Source organism: Petromyzon marinus, chromosome 1 (genome assembly GCF_048934315.1).
Source record: "Petromyzon marinus isolate PM22_M1 ecotype Great Lakes invasive population chromosome 1, UKy_Petmar_22M1.pri1.0, whole genome shotgun sequence".
Taxonomy (NCBI): domain Eukaryota; kingdom Metazoa; phylum Chordata; class Hyperoartia; order Petromyzontiformes; family Petromyzontidae; genus Petromyzon; species Petromyzon marinus.
This window is the reverse complement of record NC_133667.1, coordinates 26397265-26416748: the sequence shown is the minus strand read 5'-3', so window position 1 is coordinate 26416748 and position 19484 is coordinate 26397265. Positions and strand designations below refer to the sequence as shown.

General features: G+C 44.2%; 1 protein-coding gene across 1 annotated transcript; it reads left to right on the top strand.

The window, feature by feature from the left end:
• The first annotated feature begins 246 nt into the window (after positions 1 to 246).
• Positions 247 to 12959, top strand: LOC116938823 (AP-1 complex subunit mu-1-like). The gene is made up of 12 exons (XM_032946516.2): positions 247 to 428; positions 2803 to 2959; positions 3725 to 3792; positions 4804 to 4934; positions 5406 to 5553; positions 6075 to 6201; positions 6550 to 6692; positions 7090 to 7158; positions 7575 to 7733; positions 8095 to 8220; positions 8567 to 8642; positions 9333 to 12959. The coding sequence occupies exons 1-12, from the start codon at positions 387 to 389 to the stop codon at positions 9353 to 9355; spliced, it is 1269 nt and encodes a 422-aa protein (XP_032802407.1). The 5' UTR covers positions 247 to 386; the 3' UTR covers positions 9356 to 12959.
• The last annotated feature ends 6525 nt before the right edge of the window (positions 12960 to 19484 follow it).

Sequence of the window (19484 nt, the reverse complement as noted above, 5' to 3'; positions counted from 1 at the left end):
GATCTCAGCCGTTACATGGAACATGTGCAGGGCTTCATATCTCTCGGAAGTATGTGGGTGTAGTGGGGGAATATAGTAGTATTACTTTTTTCCCACCCCCCCCCCATCTAAGCCCAGGACAATTCGGGTTTAATATTTCAGCCCAGCCACTGGGTTTTCGTGTCGCGTTGAGATTTGAACTTCCCGCTACCCCGCCCACACGTGGTGCACGCTTGACCCGGTGACGTCACCATCGTGCCGACGTCACCACGGAAGTCGCGCTCCCATTGGCCGAGGCGACGCCCTTGTGTAATCGGGCGGGCCGGCAACAGAAATCGTTACAAAACATTGTTTTTTTATATTCATTTCATTGTTCTTGTCTATTTTATTTTAAAACGGCAAGGACCATGTCGGCGTCGGGCGTGTACATTTTGGACCTCAAGGGGAAGGTAAAGATGAGCAACAATCGCATTTTTTTTAAATGGAAAAACACGACGTAATATTGTGTCGGGAGGATCGCGTTAGGTGGAAGCCACGGGCTCGCCTGATTCTGGTGCCGGGATTGGGGTCCTGAGGTCGGCAGCGGCCGCGTTTGGCAAGCCGGGGTACCCCCCCCCCCCCCCCCTACGGGGTCTCCGTGTCGCGTCGGTTGAGGGATGAGTTAAGAGTCCTGGGTCTTCCCCTCTCTCGCAATCGCTCCATAATGGGGGTGTCGGAGACACCGCTGACCTTCCAGCTGTTCAAAGGAGCGTGGCACGGCGCGAGTTTAGCGGTCCTCCTCCACCAGTGGGTGGACATTACACGTTCACGTGGCGTGGTCAGTTTATCCTGTATAACGTTCCTCACACGCTTGATCCGGTGACGTGTTTATGTCATCGGCCCAGAGTGACTGGTGATGATAATGATGATGTGAACTCGGGAGTCGTGCCACTGATGGCTAATGACGCTCCCGTCCCCGTTGCGTCTCGCCCACCTCAACCTGCTCTTCCTGATTACATCTCCAGCATGGCCCTGCCACGTTTACCCAGAACTTCCAACTTGCTTATCCAATCCTGCCATTGAATCGCTAACCTTCGCGTCGCGCACACCTGTGTCACAACTCAGAGGTCATACATGCAACACAAATGATTAGAAACATACGTTACGTGTGCCTCCAAAGTAATCGTGCTTCGTTCTTTTTTTTCCCTCGGTAACTTTATTAAACCGATCAAATACATTGCAGACATTCAATCACGGGAACAAGTAATACGTCACCCTGCTGCTGCTGCTCTATTTAAGAGCAAGCGAGGGCTTTACCATTCTGGCGAATTGCCCGATGATGCTGGATGTAATTACCAGCGAAACGTCGTACTACTCAAACTGTAAATGTTGTGGATTCACTCTTCAACACACCGGTGGTCTAAAGTAGTGAACTAATTGTCTTTTGTCAACGTGACACTTTTTGTTTGCTGATTGGCCGTGTCGGGTGGTGGAGGGTTACGACACATTTATAAATAACGCGATCTAACCCCAAAACCTTTATTACGAATATTGGTCGCGAAAGCCTACGTGTTAAACATGTGGTTGTTGTTTTTTTTCCCAAACAATCGCCATCCCGTACAATAAAATTGCTCCAACGTGGAACGAGGTCCAGAATCGTTCACGGGTAAATGGATTCATCGGCGTCACGTTGCCACATTTGCGTACAGCTCCTGTATCGGACGGGCAGTGTCCGTTTTAAAATGTTTCCCAGGTAAGGAGGAGGTAATTCGGTAATTTGTTGGCCCCTAACACGAAAATTTGCCTCTCTCTGGCAGAGTTCCTGAGTCGTGTGATGGATAACGCAGCACAAATCCTCCCGAACTGTCCATTGGCCCCAAATGTTATGTCAGGTTGTGTGGGGACTGTCATTAACTGGTCTCCATTAATATTTAGAACAATAGACTCTTACGTATTCAATTTGTTTTCATGTACTGCGCGTAGGTTTTTTTTCTAAAGTTTTAACCTGAATACTCACAATTCACAGCCGCTTCTTCCAATACTGGATGTTAGTCAAGGGGGTTGTTTGACCATACTTCACCTTCCGGGTCACTGTGGATTGGTAAATTGGGGAGGGAGCAGGCTTGCGTCAGATATCACTCGCCGCTGATGCTCGCAGTGGCAGGTAATCGAATTGACGTGGATTTATCCCGATTATGTCCAATTGTTTAGTTTGTCCTTAAATATTGCCTAGGTCCTAAATGCGTTATTTCACAATACAGTATACAGTAATGGGCATGCAAATGTGTCGCGTTAAGAGGATGCATGTTTAAAGGGCAATATCTCGAACAGATTAAAATTTGAATGAAAGGCACCTTTTTGAAAAAAGTTAATTTAATATCTAGTAAATGTCACGTTGGCGTCGGACTGCAGTCGGAAAGTCTGGACGCATTTCTGAATAATTGAACATACTTAATGCACGCATGTAACATTTTACAAGGAAGTAATAACACAACGTTATTGAGTAATACTAGCAGGCATTTTGAATTCCAATTTTGATACTATTCCAATTTTTATACTAACCGTTTCAGGAATATCCTTTGAAATGAGAGATAGCTGAAACGTTAACAACTCTCATCATGTATGTATGTTGAACTTCTTTCACACCGTGCATAGCACACCGTGCCAATCGGAGGTGCGGGGGGAAAAGCAAACTAAACACAAAACGCATAATTTATATCAGCGTTATCAGTAGCAACATCACACACATCAGCAGCATCAACATTATCATCCACCTCATCATTCCAAGTTGCATTTACTTCTTGCCAATGGATGTCCCCGTGGACTGTGCGGTGTCATGCGCAGACCCTGATCAGCAGGAACTACAGGGGCGACGTCCCCACCAGTGCCGTCGATGCCTTCTTCTCACTGCTCACCGAGCGCGAGGAGGAGGGCACCCTCAACCCCGTGCTGTCCCACGGTGGCGTACGCTTCATGTGGATCAAACACAACAACATCTACAGTATCCTGTATGGGTGGAGGCGGGGAGGGGGGATGGAGTGAGGGCAAGGTGGGCGGGAGGGGGTTAGAGATGCAGGGAGAGTTGTGGGGACAGAGGGTTTTGCACCTAAGAGGTGGCACACAAGGAGAACAATAAGGAAAACTGCAAAAGTTGAGATGGAGGAGGTGATTTGTAAAATGTTGAGGTGGTTGATTGAGAGAATGAAGGAGGAAGCGGATGAGGTTGAGTTTAAGGAGGTGGTGAACGTTTATAGGTTGAGGTGGACAACATTGAAGTGGTGAAGGACATTGACAAAGTTGTGAATATTGACGCGGTGCAGTGGTGGGTATCGAGATGAAGGATATTAAGATAGTAGACATTGAGGGGAAGGTTGAGAGATTGGTGGATATTGAGGTGGAAGTCATTGAAGTGGTGTAAGAGGAGGCTAAATAATTTGAGCACAAAGTTGACAAGCTTGATGTCCATAATAGAGGTTTTTTTGGGTTAGATTGCGTAAATATATAAATGTGTCGTTAAAACCCGCCACCACCCGACACAGCCAACTAGTAAGGGTTGTCACGTAAACAGAACGTGCCAATTCGTCACTAGTACAGCCACACCGGTGTGTTGGAGAGCCAAGCCAACAACATTTACAATCTGAGTACGACGTTTCGCCAGTAATTACAACTAGCTTCATCAGGCGACAGCCAGATTTGTGGATGATATGGATGGTATTGGTCGCGAAAGCCTACGTGTTAAGCTTGATGTCCTTAACGTCTTGTCAAGTTGTGGCGACGACCAACAAGAATGCTAACGTCGCCCTCGTCTTTGCTTTCCTGTACAAGACTGTTCAGGTGAGCACCATCAACACCATCATTAACAGACTCAATATTACAACACCATTACTGCCATCATCAACATCACTAACAAGATCATTAATATTTCAACACCATCAATATTACAATACCATCACTATCATCTCCATAAACATCAATATCACAACGTTATCACTGTTGATTCACCATCGCACATTACACACCATCAACATCGATGACAATTTGAGAAGATCTGATCACTTGTCCAGTGGTGTCCTTCCCACATCTCACAATTATAACATTACTATAACAACCACAATAACATTTTCTTGGTTCTTTCGGTAAAGTCACGTTGAAGGGAAACAATAAAATAATAAAATATATAAAACAATATATGTTTATATAGATTTTATTAAACAATATATGTTTTGATTTAAAGCTTTCGTGACTGCAGTAATTCATATTCTTAGTTTTTTCGGTAAAGTCACGTTGAAGAGAAACAACAAAATAACAAAATATTGTTTTATATATATTTTGTTATTTTGTTGTTTCTCTTCAACGTGACTTTACCGAAAAAACTAAGAATATATATATAATATATGTTATATATATTTTATTATTTTATTGTTTCTCTTCAACGTGACTTTACCGAAAGAACCAAGAATATTAATCACTGCAGTCATGAAAGATTTAAATCAAAATTTAACCACGATAACAGTTACTTCAATAATTGTTGTAACAACCACAGTGAAAATTGCAATTACTATAGTGACCACAGCAACCTCAACAACCACTGCATCTAAACAACAAGCACTTCAACCACCATGACAACTTTTACTACAATAGCTACAACCACTCCAAACACCCACAACCAATGCTGCAGCAATGACAATAACTACAAATATCTTAACATCTAGAACCACGGTTATAGCATCCACTTCCACAATATCTTCCCATCTCTCAATGTCTCATTGTCTCCGCATAATCCCACGTCTCCATTCTATCCTTCCCCTTTTGTGTCTCCGCGTCTCCCCATCTATCCCCTTGCAGGTGTTCAATGAGTACTTCAAGGAGCTGGAAGAGGAGAGCATAAGGGACAACTTTGTGATCGTCTACGAGCTCCTGGACGAGATCATGGACTTTGGATACCCCCAGACGACAGAGAGTCGCGTTTTGCAAGAGTGAGAGCTATGCGGATGTACTAGGAGGAGGAGGGAGACACGGGAAGCACAAGGGAAACATGGGCAGGAGGGAGACGCAAGAATAAGGGAGATGCAGGGGGGGAAATAATGGCAAGGACAAGGGAAACAGATGAGCAGCGAGACAGAGGGAGCAGAAAGGAGACACAGGAAGAAGAGAGACATTGGTGCGGTGAAGGCAGGTATTGGTAAGAGAGGTACAGGAGAAGGGAGACACGGGGATGAGAAGGGAGACAAGCAGAATGGAGACTTGGAAATGAGAATACACAAGAATTGAAGTGAAAGCGAGACACAAGAATGCAAACATGGGAGAAGGGAGACACCTAGAGGTGCTGGGAAGCATGGGGGGAGTAAATATGGCTTGCCCACTTTTGCCTCCACCCACTGTACTTGATTGGCACACCTCTGATACCCTTCTCTGCGGCCACCCCCTCTATCACCCGATTGGTGTAGATACATCACCCAGGAGGGGCACAAGCTGGAGGTGGGGGCACCTCGCCCCCCAGCAACCGTAACCAACGCGGTGTCGTGGCGCTCCGAGGGTATCAAGTATCGCAAGAACGAGGTTTTCCTCGACGTCATCGAGTCCGTCAACCTCCTGGTGAGCGACGCCGTGTTCCCAATATCCGCTCGTAATCGGGTTTTTAGGTTATCTACCATTTTTGTCCAAACATTTTGATTGTTCTGATTTCAGCATGTAAATTGGTATAATTTCAATGTAACTATAAAACAAAATATTTTGATCTCATGAACCGATAGTTTTGGGATCCAATTCACTGCAAGTTTGCGCTATTTTGAGCTAATTTATACATATTTGTGTTATTTTTATATTTATTGCTGTTACACCATTTATTTATGTTTTAAATTACCACAAATTGACCCAAATTTTATCTGTTTAAAAAAAAAGTGGGACCTTTATTAATTTTTCTATATCCAAGGGTCATATATTTTTTCATACTTTACCGACCGTTTTAAATGCATGATTATTCCTCATTTTGGGCTGATGTATTGTTTTAGTTAGCTGCTGCTTTGCTGCCTTGTTCATTCAATCAAATAATGTTGATGATGTTGCTCCTGCTGACTTATGAAGATATTGCTGTTAATCATTATGTGTATTTACAGGTGAGTGCGACAGGCTCGGTTCTGCGGAGTGAGATTGTGGGGACGGTGAAGATGAGGGTTTTCCTGTCGGGAATGCCTGAGTTGAGACTCGGACTGAACGACAAGGTCTTGTTTGAGCAGACGGGACGTGAGTTATCACATCATGGCTATCATGAACATCATCATCATAATCACCAGTAGTAACATCAGAATCATCAGCATATTATTATCATCAACAGTAGCTGCAACAGTATCATCATCAGCATCTCCGTTACTGTCACCATCATCGTCACTAGAATTATAATCGGCAAATGCAGCATAGCAATAGCATCATTGCCATCCTCACTTTAATCGCAGCTGTCCCTCACCATCGATCACGTGTTCTTGTTTCACTTGTCTCCCAGTTTTCTGTTTCTCCGTGTGTCCTAATGGCTAATGTCTTCCTCTGCATCCCATGCCTCCCTTCTCTGTCCCCATGCGTCTGTGTGTCCCCCAGGAGACAAGAGTAAGGGAGTGGAGCTGGAGGATGTGAAGTTCCATCAGTGCGTGCGCCTCTCTCGCTTCGACAACGATCGAACCATCTCCTTCATCCCCCCGGATGGGGAGTTTGAGCTCATGAGCTACCGTCTTTACACACACGTAAGAACTTCTGGATATGGGGACAGAGAGACATGGAGATACACAAGGACGCACAGGGAATTTGGCCTGCTACACTTACACATAAGTAAGGTACAGGGGACACAGGCACACGAAGAAAAGGGAACACATGGAGGACATAGGGACATGGGGAGTTTGAGCTGCTGAATTACCATCTACACACGCACGCATAGCACACAGGGCACACAAGAGTTAGGAACGTGGCGGGGCACAAAGGAATCCAGAGATGCATTGGGGGACACGTGACTACTGTGACACGGAGGGTACATGGGGATACATGCAGACATGAGGACTTGGGGATGCACAGGAACACGTGCGGGGGAGGGAGACATGGAGAAAAGAAAATGATGATGATGCTGATGGCTGTTGACATCTCCAGGTGAAGCCACTTGTTTGGATCGAGTCGGCTATTGAGAGGCATTCGGGCAGAATTGAATACATCGTCAAGGTGAGCTTGTGTGCTCTGCCAACCTAAACACGCCAATACTGTGAACTGCCTACACGTTAATTTGTAATATAAAATCAATAAATAATGAAATGTACTACCACCTGAAATTTATCATAATTAATGCTCGGTAATTGAATATGTGGAACTTTTCTCGTCCACAATTCCGTCATCTACAAGTTGATTCTTGCTGTTATCTGTAAATTTGTCATTTAGAGGGATCGGTGGCTAAACCAATTATTTAATCCAACTATATATAATCCCACCTCTTAGTGCATGGCCGGTCGGAAGATTTGGTGTCAAAGGCCACCCTCTTCGAGGATGAGAGGGGGTTTTATTGAATGGAAGCCCCAGTGGGACCTGTGGTGGGGGTGGGGGGGTGAGCGAAGTCGTGTTGAGTGGCTTAATGTCCCTCGCAGGCCAAGAGCCAGTTCAAGCGCAAGTCGACGGCAAGCGGCGTGGAGATTCGAGTCCCAGTCCCCGCCGACGCAGATTCCCCCAAGTTCCGTGTCTCCACGGGGACGACGGCCTGGATCCCCGAGGAGGGAGTTCTCGTGTGGACAATCAAGTCCATGCCGGTGAGACTAGGTCACAGGGACATGGGGACGGTGGTTCTCCCCGTGTTTCTCTTCACTTCTCTGCTCGATTTATCCCCTTGTCTTTCACCCAATCTCCTGTCGCCACCCATCTCCTTTATTTCCCCTCCTGTCTCAAGTCTTCCCCGGTCGCCCTTGTCCACATGTCTCCCTTCACTTCTCTTTGTGTCCCTCTTCTCCCTGTGTCTCCCTTCTCTTCCCTGTGTATCACTTCACTTTTCCTCATGTCTCCCCGTGTCTCCGCTGTCCTCCCTGCATCTCAACTGACCGTCCCATGTCTTGTCTCCTCTCAGTGTCTTCCCTCTACTCCCCGTCATTCCCCTCTCCTCCCCATGTCTCACAGGGTGGTAAGGAGTACTTGCTAAGAGCTCACTTTGGGCTGCCGAGTGTCGGTGCAGAGGAATCTGACGGCCGGGCCCCGATCACCGTCAAGTTTGAGATCCCATACTTCACCACGTCTGGCATCCAGGTGAGAGTGACACTCAATACATAATGGCACTCCTCTCATCCACAACAATACAGCAGGTGGAGGAATGTACTATGCTTAAGTAAAACTGCAGATGATGAGAGTTTCAATCCTGTTACCTGCAAACAACATTCTATCCTGTCTCAAATGTGCTTGTCCCTCTCATACATACATTATTTTATGATTATAATTATTCGATTATAGCAGTACAGTAGGAGGTACCTTATATTAATTAGGTGTCTTCCTTATACCTGTCTCTCTCCAATGTCACCATGTCCCCTTTGTCCCTTATTTCCCTTCTACCACCCTGTATCTTCCCCCCTCCCCATGTCTCCCCGTGTTTCATCAGGTTCGGTATCTGAAGATCATGGAGAAGAGTGGATATCAGGCGCTACCATGGGTTCGGTACATCACACAGAGTGGAGGTGAGATATCTTCATAATGGGTGTGTCGGAGACCCTGTGCCATCAGCTCCATTTTCAGATGTGAAAAAATTATATCAGGTCTGGTGTCACTGTGGTCAGAGGTTGAACCTGCAATCAGAATGTACGAGTTCAGATTCCAGTTGGGCGTTGATTCAGCACATCATCATCAGCACATCATCAGCAGCATCATTAGCCAAAGCAGTATTATTCATAATCCAGGTTTTTTGGGTTAGATCGTGTAAATATATAAATGTATCGTTACACCCGCCACCACCTGACACAGCCAGGTTTGTCACGTAAACAGAACATGCCAATTCGTTACTAGTATAACACACCGGTGAGTTGGAGAGCCAAGCCACAATATTTACAATCTGAGTACTCAGATTGTAATGTTGTGGCTTGGTACTCATGTTGAAATATTGTTCGCTAAAGCCTACATGTTAAACTGAGCAGTATTATTAAGCTTTGCAGTAGCCGTGGCAATTTCACTGACATGATCAGCAGCCATCTGCAGAAATGGCAGAAGCGTAATTAATATCGTAAATAGCAGTAATATTAGCACCATCAGCAGCAGGAGCTGCGGCATCACCATCCGCACCATCATCAGTCTATAGCGGTTTACCACATTACTTTCTTGAGCAGAGAGACAACTTCACCCTGTGTCTAATTTTTCTTTTTTTGCGTGTTCAGATTATCAGCTCCGCATGCAGTGATGCGAAAACAAAGGCGAGCTTCATAATGGCTGATGGGTGGTTGAACACAACCCCAGCATTTGTTCTATTAATGCGAACAAGTGCATCCATCTACTCTAATGAGGTCATCATCAACAACTATGACCTGTCCACTGCTGCGTGAAGGCATCCCCAAGTCGTCGCCATCCTTCAATGTCTTGCGACGAAGAGACACATTAAGCTCCTGCACACCAACTGATCTCATCGTTGGGTCTCTTCGGTGGTCTTCGTCTTGGACATGTGCCTCCTTTTGCTGATATGGTTTGTCTTCTAATCATGTGTCCTGCCCAAAACCCACTTTTCTTAAGGCAATGTAATTTGTGTTTGTTTTATTTGCACACTTTTCAGCTTTTGCTTCATTTTTGTAATATTTCATGTTTATGATCCATTTGTCAAGGCAAATAATATGCACCGATTGAAAATGTTATTGAGGTGCATTGGTTTGTTACTTCTCATTGTAAAATTCACTCCGACCTGCTCTCGCTCACCTCTTTATTTCTTAATTTCCATCCCAGACCGCCTTTAATAACTGACCTGGGTACACATACTCTGATGTCCTTTTCAGTTATTTTCCTTGAGTAAATATGTTCATTTGTTTAGTGGACACGATATAATTATGGACATGAACAGTTACATCAAACTCCACAATTACATCAAGTCAAGATCTTAACATAATTAAACAAGCCAACACATAATTACATAAATATACGTTGTACATGTTTTTACAAAACTATATCAATTGCCATAATTATGACGCCATGTCATCAACTGACAATAATTTATAATATAAATTACCCATACCTTCATTACCCATACCTTCATTACACATGCCTTCATTATCCATGCCTTCATTATCCATGCCTTCATTATCCATGCCTTCATTATCCATGCCTTTATCTATGCCTTCATTACCCATACCTTCATTACACATGCCTTCATTATCCATACCTTCATTATCCATGCCTTCATTATCCATGCCTTCATTATCCATGCCTTCATTATCCATGCCTTCATCCATGCCTTCATTATCCATGCCTTCATTATCCATGCCTTTATCGCCTCTCGCCTTGTCTGCAGCTCTTCTCTATATCCTCCCCAAATGCCTCTCCAAATGCCAGATGATCCAGAGTACCGCACTCTTAAACAAAAACCACATCATTCACATCCTGGGATCCCCTCTACTGGTTCCCAATACAGTCCCACATCAGCTACATGCATGCACTCGACATCTGAAAGATCCTCATTGTCTTTGCCTCTGCCTAGTGCTTCTTATTTCACTCGACTCCCCTCCACCAATCTCGCAAGGGCTTCTGTCAAAGCCCTCAGCCTAGCTCAATGGGAGATCGCTCCTTCTTTGCTCTTGTTCTCGTCACCTAGAAGTCTCAAATCCAGCCTTAAGAGATTCCCCTTCTACTCTGCTTATGACTGACCCCTCTTTTTTACGACGCGTCTTCAATCGTACCTTACCGTAAATATTTAAATCTCCCTTTTTGTGGTCCCTATAATGCATGGCAAACTATTTTGTACAGCATCTGGAGACGAAGTTGGATTTTGACACTGCAAGGGTTATTTGTGGTAAACCTCCACTTTTAGTTGTAGTAAATTTGAAAGTTAACTGAATGAAACCCTGTTTATCAAGGTGTTCCCCTGCCACGCGTACACATGTCCAATTTACGCTGTAATGCCTGAATGGGAGAAACATTGAATTCTTTAGAACAGTGCTATTTTAGGAATTCTGCTTTTGCACCCTCATCCCTGTTTACCGACTTGAGTACATCTTGAAACCCTTAGCACCGCTCAACACCTCACGTCTGTATGCGAGACACCTATCAGCGACGTTTACAGTGAACCTTTTTAAAACTTCATCAGATACTTCTACGCAATGCTGCTGGTCCCACATGATGCACACTTTACCGCCATCTTAGAAATTCACAGGCTGCTTTGCACAGCGGGGACAACTCTTCAAACAGGAATTGCCAGAAGTTTCCACGAGCACTCCACGAACTTTCAACAGTCTGTCATTCTTGTGTTTTGTAATTAGCACACAGTTATGACGATTGACACATCGACTTTGATTAACATAATTAGAATAATGAGTTTTCTGTGAAGACATTTACATGTAGTTACATTTAAATGAACATACCACCATATTACATTGCAATCAATATCACCAGTTCACATCACCATCGATGAGCAGTATTTCCATTTAATGTAAAACATTTTCAATGTGTCAGTTGTATTTGACAGCATGGTTTTCAAGTGACGGTTAACCTATTGACACGATTATACTTCAGTTAACATCGTTATCAGTTAACATCTTACATTTTTTTCAGGCATTAATGAGAAATAAAAAAGACAAGTATGATATATGGGCTGCCACCTGGTTTGAATAAGGGTGTCAATCACAAGGGGCAATGAAGGTCTATGCGTTACTCCCTTTTTAATCGACGGTAATACAATTTGAATGCTGTTAAAATATTTTGAAAGATGACAATTTAAAAGTGGAATTGTTTTTGCTAAAATTTAATTGTGATAAAAAGGAACAACATAAAAATGTATGTTACCGTTTTGTTTGCTTTCCTTGAGTATCGGTTTGGTAGCGTTTACACGACATTTCTTGATGTAAAAACGTTTTTCACATTACAGCTCCTCTTTAAATTCATTGAAAATGACGACGATAAATACTGATTGCTTAACATGCAATCTAACGTGCCATTGTGCGCAAGTTGTACAATTAACGTCTAAAACGTAATCTCGCCGCAAGCTGTTTCTCGCATGTTTTTCAATTTACAAGGAACCGTGGCCGGACACAAGCAGAGTGGCACTGTAGCAAATAATATCAATCAAGAATTGCAAAGTGTTTCAAGGTGATCACATTTCAGGGCGATAACTCCTATTTGTGTCTGTTTTGTTTGTGTTTGCTGAATGTTGGGGAAACTCAAAAATGCAGAGACTATGAAGAGAGAAAGATAATCCGAAGGAAAATAAGAAAAATTAAAGAAATGTGGGGAGAAAAAAATATCAAAAAGTTTAGCAATCTTGAGATTTTCTTTTGTATGTAGAAACATTATAAAAACAATCCAGAGCATACCACCAGGTCAGGCGCCTGGTTCCTTCCACATGTTTCCATATGTTAAGCATTGCTTGCGGGGAAAGTAATGTTTCGTGACGACGTAATTGGTGTGGGGAGTGAGATGAAGCTTTTTCTCGGATTTCCTAGATCCTTGTGATATTGATGGACCAGTGCCTGCAACCATATCAGTTCACCAGCCACTCATCGTCTTGCCAGGCCACGGACTTTCCCATCACCCCTCACGGTTTGCGGTGGTGGTTTTCTTTTTTGCGGGTTCTAGATGTACGTTATTAAACATTTGATATTTAGTTAAAGCGATGTTTACTAGACTTCTGTAATGCAGGTTAATGCTGTCATGGAATATTCCTTTAAAAACGTGTTATTGAGAATGTTTTAAAATTGTACAAATCCCTATTTTACCCCAAAGAAAATTACTGGATCCCAGGTGTCCCTTCGAAAGATTATTAAACTCAATGGCTCTCACCTGGTTAAATAAAATACTTTGAATTGAAATTGCCTTTGCTTATCCACTGTTTCACTTGCTATATGACATCACAGCTATTTATGCACAGCAAAACATGCAATGTTAATGCATTGCATTTTTTTATGTACTGTATACAGTCGTGCAAATAACTGGAAGTGGACTTTGTTTTCTATCGGCTTTATGGTCGCATTCCACGGGAGTCAAATAACTTGTGCTCAATGATGGGGATTGTAGATTTGTGAAAGTGTTTTGCACGAGACTCGAGCAATGTAAAACTGTCTCCCCATTGGCTGGCGTAGCGCGGTTGGCATGGTTCTCCCGGTGCTAGGAATGAAATGGGGCCTTCTATTTGATGTCCGTCCTATTTGATGTCCGTCTTGTCCGTAGCCCAGTGGCTTGGCTGCTTCCTCCGGGCCATGTTTCTCGGTGCAGTTTCACCTCCCGCACACTGCTTTAAGCTACCACTACCCAAAGAGTGAAATCAATCCAACATCCAGACCATGTGTTTTTTTTGGCATCCGTGTGTATTAGGTGATAAATTACTTTTCCCACGTTAATTGTACTATACTTATTTCCCCATATTCTTTGGGTCTTTCGGTCAAGCCACGTAGATAGATCAAATAATAGAAATAACAAAATCACGACGTTTCGATCGCAACACAAGCAATCGTCATCAGGTGAGAAATATCGCGGGAGAGCTGAGAATATTTGGTGGGAGCAATGCTAAGGGAAGGAGTTATAAAGGTTTGGGATGGGTGTAACCCAAGGGTCAGTGGGATGGGCTAGAGATTGAATTTGCATGTAAATGTAAGATCGGGTAAATCTTGACAAACGAAGCTGTGGGGGTGACCATTGCATTGTTATAAATTAGCATGTCAATGTAAGAGATTAACATGTCAATGTATGAAATTTGCTGTAAATGTAAGCTTGGAAAGACTATCGCCACATGGAGGTAGAAGAGGATGGCAAGCCGCCATTTACAAAGGCGCCGTCCATAAATGACGTCACGCACCTTGGGAGGGGTCAGACATTTGTGACGGGGGGGGGGGGGGTTTGATAAATGACGTCACATCAAAATGCACAACTTTAAATGCATTTTGACAACACGTTCTACTTAATAATAATAATAATAGGGGTTTTCCCCTGTTTTCTGGCAACAAAACTGAAACCTTTTTACAAGGATTCATGTCTGCATTAACCACAATACCTGCAGTCAAAATGCAAACAAAAAACATACTATGATAATATATGCATTGTCCTTGAAACTGATTGGTCCACACCAAGGGACGGCTTTCTTTTGAGCCTCGACCCAATTGGTGCTCGACCACATGATGCCATAAGGCGTACAGCTCAAAGACAATGCACTATCAAAGTAATGAGGGCTCGGGGTGAGCATCTACATCATTAGACCTCCTTTGCCAGGACCAAAATGTAATAATAGGGGTTTTCCCCTTTTTTCTGGCAACAAAACTGAAACCTTTTTACAAGGATTCATGTCTGCATTAACCACAATACCTGCAGTCAAAATGCAAACAAAAAACACACTATGATAATATATGCATTGTCCTTGAAACTGATTGGTCCACACCAAGGGACGGCTTTCTTTTGAGCCTCGACCCAATCAGTTTCAAGGACAATGCATATATTATCATAGTATGTTTTTTGTTTGCATTTTGACTGCAGGTATTGTGGTTAATGCAGAAATGAATCCTTGTAAAAAGGTTTCACATTGACAAGCAAATCTCTTACATTGACATGCTAATCTCTCACAATGCAATGGCCACCCCCACAGCTTCGCTTGTCAAGATTTACCCGATCTTACATTTACATGCAAATTTCATCTCTAGCCCTGCCCACTGACCCTTGGGCTACAGCCATCCCAAACCTTTATAACTCTTTACCTTAGCAGTGCTCCCACGTAACATTCTCAGCAGCTCTCCTGCGATATTTTTCACCTGATGACGATTGCTTGTGTTGCGATCGAAACGTCGTGATATTGTTATTATTTTTATTATTTGATCTATCTACGTGGCTTTACCGAAAGACCCAAATATGAATTCCTGCAGTTATGAAAGCTTTAAGCCAATTATTTTCCCACTTGTTTTAATATATCGCCTTTTAGTATCACTCTCTTACAAAAAAAGTACCTGAGATTTTAATCTATCAAAGGTATGACGTTATCGTTAAATAAACTCCTTTAAAAACAACGGTTTTATTTTAAAGTGCACTAAAAAGTAAATAACTCGCTTGGACAATGGGAAGTGGACGACATCTTTATTGCAAGAGACACGCGGCCCCTGCTTCTTGTGCGAGGCGATTCTACAGTTTAGGGACCGCGGCGTTTTTCACCGACACAAAAGGATATTAATATTCCGTCATTGTCATTGCTTGAAAGGAGGCAATTAATTGATGAATTGATGCCGATTTTAATGCAGGCAAGCATTGTCACTACGTGTGCAAAATTTGATTGGACAACAGGAAGTAGACAAATTTTGATTACAAGATTCGATCCAGACAGAGGAATCAAGTTAAGTAAAACCGTTGAAAAACCCAAAAGTTTCGCCCTCCCAATTATGGTGGCGTGAAAATTTTACTTAATTTTCTGGCCTTTTTCAAATTAAAATCAGACTATTCTTCGGGTCTTTTGGTAAAGTCACGTAGATGGTTAAAAAAAAAAGCTACGACGTTTCGATCACAATACAAGCGACCGTCATTAGGAGGAAAGCTGCTGAATGCAAACTGTTTTATAGGGTGTAGTCCTCAGGTCATAAACGAAGTGGGCGGGGCTAGTGATGTTAATGTGAGAAATTAGCATGTTAATGTAAGATCGGAGAGCGGCGTCTGCGACGAGTGTGCAGGTGGCTATGTTAATGTGAGGGATTAGTATGTTAATGTGAGATCGCAGAGCCACCGTGATGTAGAGGTCGGCGTCCATAGGTGGCCACGTTGGCGTGAGAAATTCAACCTGTTAATGTGAAATCGGAGAGCCGAAGCCACGGGGAAAAAATAAAAAAAATAACATCGGAAGGTGGCAGGAAGGGAACATCACAACCAGTTATGACTTCAACTGGTTGATAATGTCCTTCCAATGATTGCTAAGTTTGTACCCATCTTCTTGGTTGAAATTGTGTCTGGATATATGGATGGCTTCATGAACGAATCTTTGTTGATAGCCAGTGGGTTTGCAAAGTACCTTCGTCTTAGAGAAATCAATTTCGTGTGAGCCCACTGCATTAAAACAATTGTAATGAGAGAGCACACCGACGAGCGACGGAGGGCTGCATAGGCACCGCTGCATCAGTCGTAGCCAATCAGAGCTAACAGTTCCATCTGGGCCAAAGTTAATGGGCGGAGCTCGTGGGTATATGCGGGAACCATCGGGAAGGTTCTGAGGGAGGCGTGCTTAGAGGCGGAGCTTGGCTCCGCCGAGAGGGATATAAGGAGAGGCAGGGGGACGACTCGAGGTCGGTGTGGGAGCCTGGAGTCCGGACTGCATCTCGTCACGCCACCTCATCACGCCACCGGCCACGTGGCAGCCTCGAGGGCCGGAGCTCTCCCCTCTCACTGCGTGCCGTCAACCAGCGGTGCGCGGGAGAGAGTGAGTGAAGCCGCGCGGAAACGGAGGAGCAGTGAGCACGCGCATGCAGAGACAGAGAGGGTGACCATCCAGAAAGGGAGTGCGGAGCCGAGCAGTCATCACTAAATAAAGAAAGGACACAAGTATCAACCTGTCATGGAAGTCGTTTATTACACAATGATCAGCCACGGCCGAGGTATTGGTCCTACCGTGTTTCAGATCTGCCTTATGTTGACAAACACGGTCCGAGACATGTCGCTTAGTTTCTCCAATGTAACTACTGCCGCAGACACAGCTTAGTTTGTAGATGCCGAGGTATTGCATGTCAAGGATCACATCCTTCACAGATGACGATCAGATCACGAATTTTATGTACTGTGTTCAATCGAACCTGGATCTTGTGTTTCTTCATGATTTTGGAAATATTTCTGGTGACCCCTGCTATGTATGGCAAGGTAGTGGTTTTTATTGGGTCCTCAGATGGTTCTTTCCCAACGGTTGGGGTGATAGTTTCACTGGACTTCTAAACAAATAAGCACGGAGCGTTGTGTGGAATTACTGCCCCCATAGCGACCGGAGGAGAGATGGACCCATAAACAAGCACGGTAGAAAGCAAATTTAGTAAAATTAGGAAGTGTAATGCAATGCAACACAGAGAGTCGGTTAGCAGACAGTTAACACATCGCTTGTCACGCGTTCGGTGGGGGTGAAGGGGGACATTTTCTTTCGCGTAAAAAATGCAATAAAAATACACAAAACGCTGAGGCAAATTCTTCACAGTGTGATGTCCCCCCCACCCCGATGCGTGCAGTTACTACTATACAGTCGGTAGATGCTACCACTATAGGCCGTAGATATTACTGCAGAGCGGGCGGGGGGATCGTGGCTGGGGGGGAGGGTAGCAGCCCAGTCTGCCAAGGTGCCACCTCGGCTGGCTGGGCAATCTAGGCAAGGCCGGGGGCTCTGCACGGGACTAGGCCCCACCACGGCAATGTTAAGTACTATTTTCTTGCTTCTTTAGCTAAACTCACGTAGATAGAAAACGAATATTTACAAAATAAGTTTGGAAATATTAAAATAATATTGTTTGTGTGTAGACAACTAATATTTCAAAATTTAGCTGCGAAATATTACAATATTAATTTGTTTCTATGTCGTTGTGTGCGTGTGAGTTGATGTGCGTGTCTGCCACGATGTGTGTGTGTGTACGTCCGTGTATAAGTCGATATGTGTGCAAGTCGATGTGTGTGTGTGAGTTGATGTCTGTGTGTCAGTCCAGATGTGTGTGTGTTAGTCAATGTGTGTGCGTGGTGTGTGTGTGTGTACACAACTAATATTTAACAATTAGGTTACTACATTTTTAAATAATAATGTGTGTGTCTAAGTCCATGTGTGCGTGTGAGTCCATGTGTGTGTCTGCGTCGATGTGTGTGTGTGAGTCGATGTGTCTGTGTGTGTCAGTCGATGTATGGCTCCATGTGAGTGTGTAAGTCCATTTCTTTGTGTGTGTCGGTCCATGTGTGTGTGTGAGTCGATGTGTGTAAGTGAAAATAAAAATAATAAATTGTGTGCGTCTAAATTGATGTGTGTGAGTCGATTAATGTGTGTGTGAAAGTCCATGTGTGTGTGTGAGTCGCTATGTGTGTGTGTGAGTCGATGTGACAGTGTGTGTAAGTCGATGTGTGTCTGTAAGTCCATATGTGTGTAAGTCGATGTGTGTGTGTTTGTCAACGTGTGTGCATGGTGTGTAGACAACTAATATAAAAAAATTAAGTGTAAAATTTAAAATAATAATGTGTGTCTAAGTCCATGTGTGCATGTGAGTCGATGTGCATGTCTGCGTCGAGGTGTGTGTATTTAAGTCGATGTGTCTGTGTGTGTGAGTCTATGTGTGTAGTGTAGCGGTTAGCGCGCTGCGCTATTAACCTGGCGATCCGGGTTCGATTCCCGCTCACGGCCAACACCAGTGACGATTATCTGAACCGGTCCCGGGTCTCCCCTAGGTCGACTCAGCCTCAAATGAGTACCTGGTGCGGTGTGTAAACATCGCCATTGGGGAGACAAAGGCGGTCGGGCGTGGTGCTGGCCACCCACCCCCTCGTGTACCGTTCCGGCCTTCATAGGTGCTCGCTAACAGCACTTGCCCCTACAGTCTGTTAAGGCTATATGGGGGATCTTTATCTTTATGTGTGTGTGTAAGTCGATGTGTGTGTAAGTCGATGTGTTTGTGTGTGTGAGTCCATATGTGGGGAAATGTGTGCGAGGCTATGTGTGTGTGTGTAAGTCCATGTGTGTGTCTTAGTCGAAATGTGTGTGTAAGTCGATGTGTGTGTAGGTCGATGTGTGTGTGTGAGGCGATGTGTGTGTGTGAGTCACTGTATGTGTGTACGTCGATATGTGTCTGTAACTCCATGTGTGTGTATAAAGTTGGTATGTGTGTGTGTAAGTCCATGTGTGTGTGTCAGTCCATGTGTGTGTGTGGCTCTATGTTCGTGTGTGACTCGATGTGTGTTTGAGTGTCTATGTGTGTCAGTCGATGTGTGTGTGTGTGAGTCCATGGTGCGTGTGTGTTAGTCCATATGTGTGTGTAACTCCATGTGTGTATCTAAAGTCGATGTCTGTGTGTGTGAGTCCATATGTGTGAGTCTTTGTATGTGTGTGAGTCGACGTTTGTGTGTGTAAGTCGATGTGTGTGCGTGGGCCCATATGTGTGTGTAAGTCCATATGTGTGTGTAGGTCGATGTATGGGTGAGTCTATGTATGTGTAGTGACGTAAATGGTGTCACTAGGGTGTTCGCGCCAGCTGCTGTTACAAGGGTGCAGCTGTACGTCTGGAGCCTCTCTCTAGCACCATAGTGGGTACGCCATGTCAGCCAGCCCGAGGAGGCGTGGTCCTGGTGGTGGCCTGAGTTAACCCGGGAGGACACGCGATGCTCGGCCGAGATCCTACGGGAAAGGTCTCGAAGGGTGCGTGGCT

Excerpts from the sequence above, each read along its gene's own strand:
- LOC116938823 (XM_032946516.2), top strand. The coding sequence starts at position 387 with ATGTCGGCGTCGGGCGTGTACATTTTGGACCTCAAGGGGAAG. Across the intron at positions 2,960-3,724 it reads CAAACACAACAACATCTACA|TTGTGGCGACGACCAACAAG; the intron begins GTATCCTGTATG and ends CGTCTTGTCAAG. Across the intron at positions 8,643-9,332 it reads GTACATCACACAGAGTGGAG|ATTATCAGCTCCGCATGCAG; the intron begins GTGAGATATCTT and ends TTGCGTGTTCAG.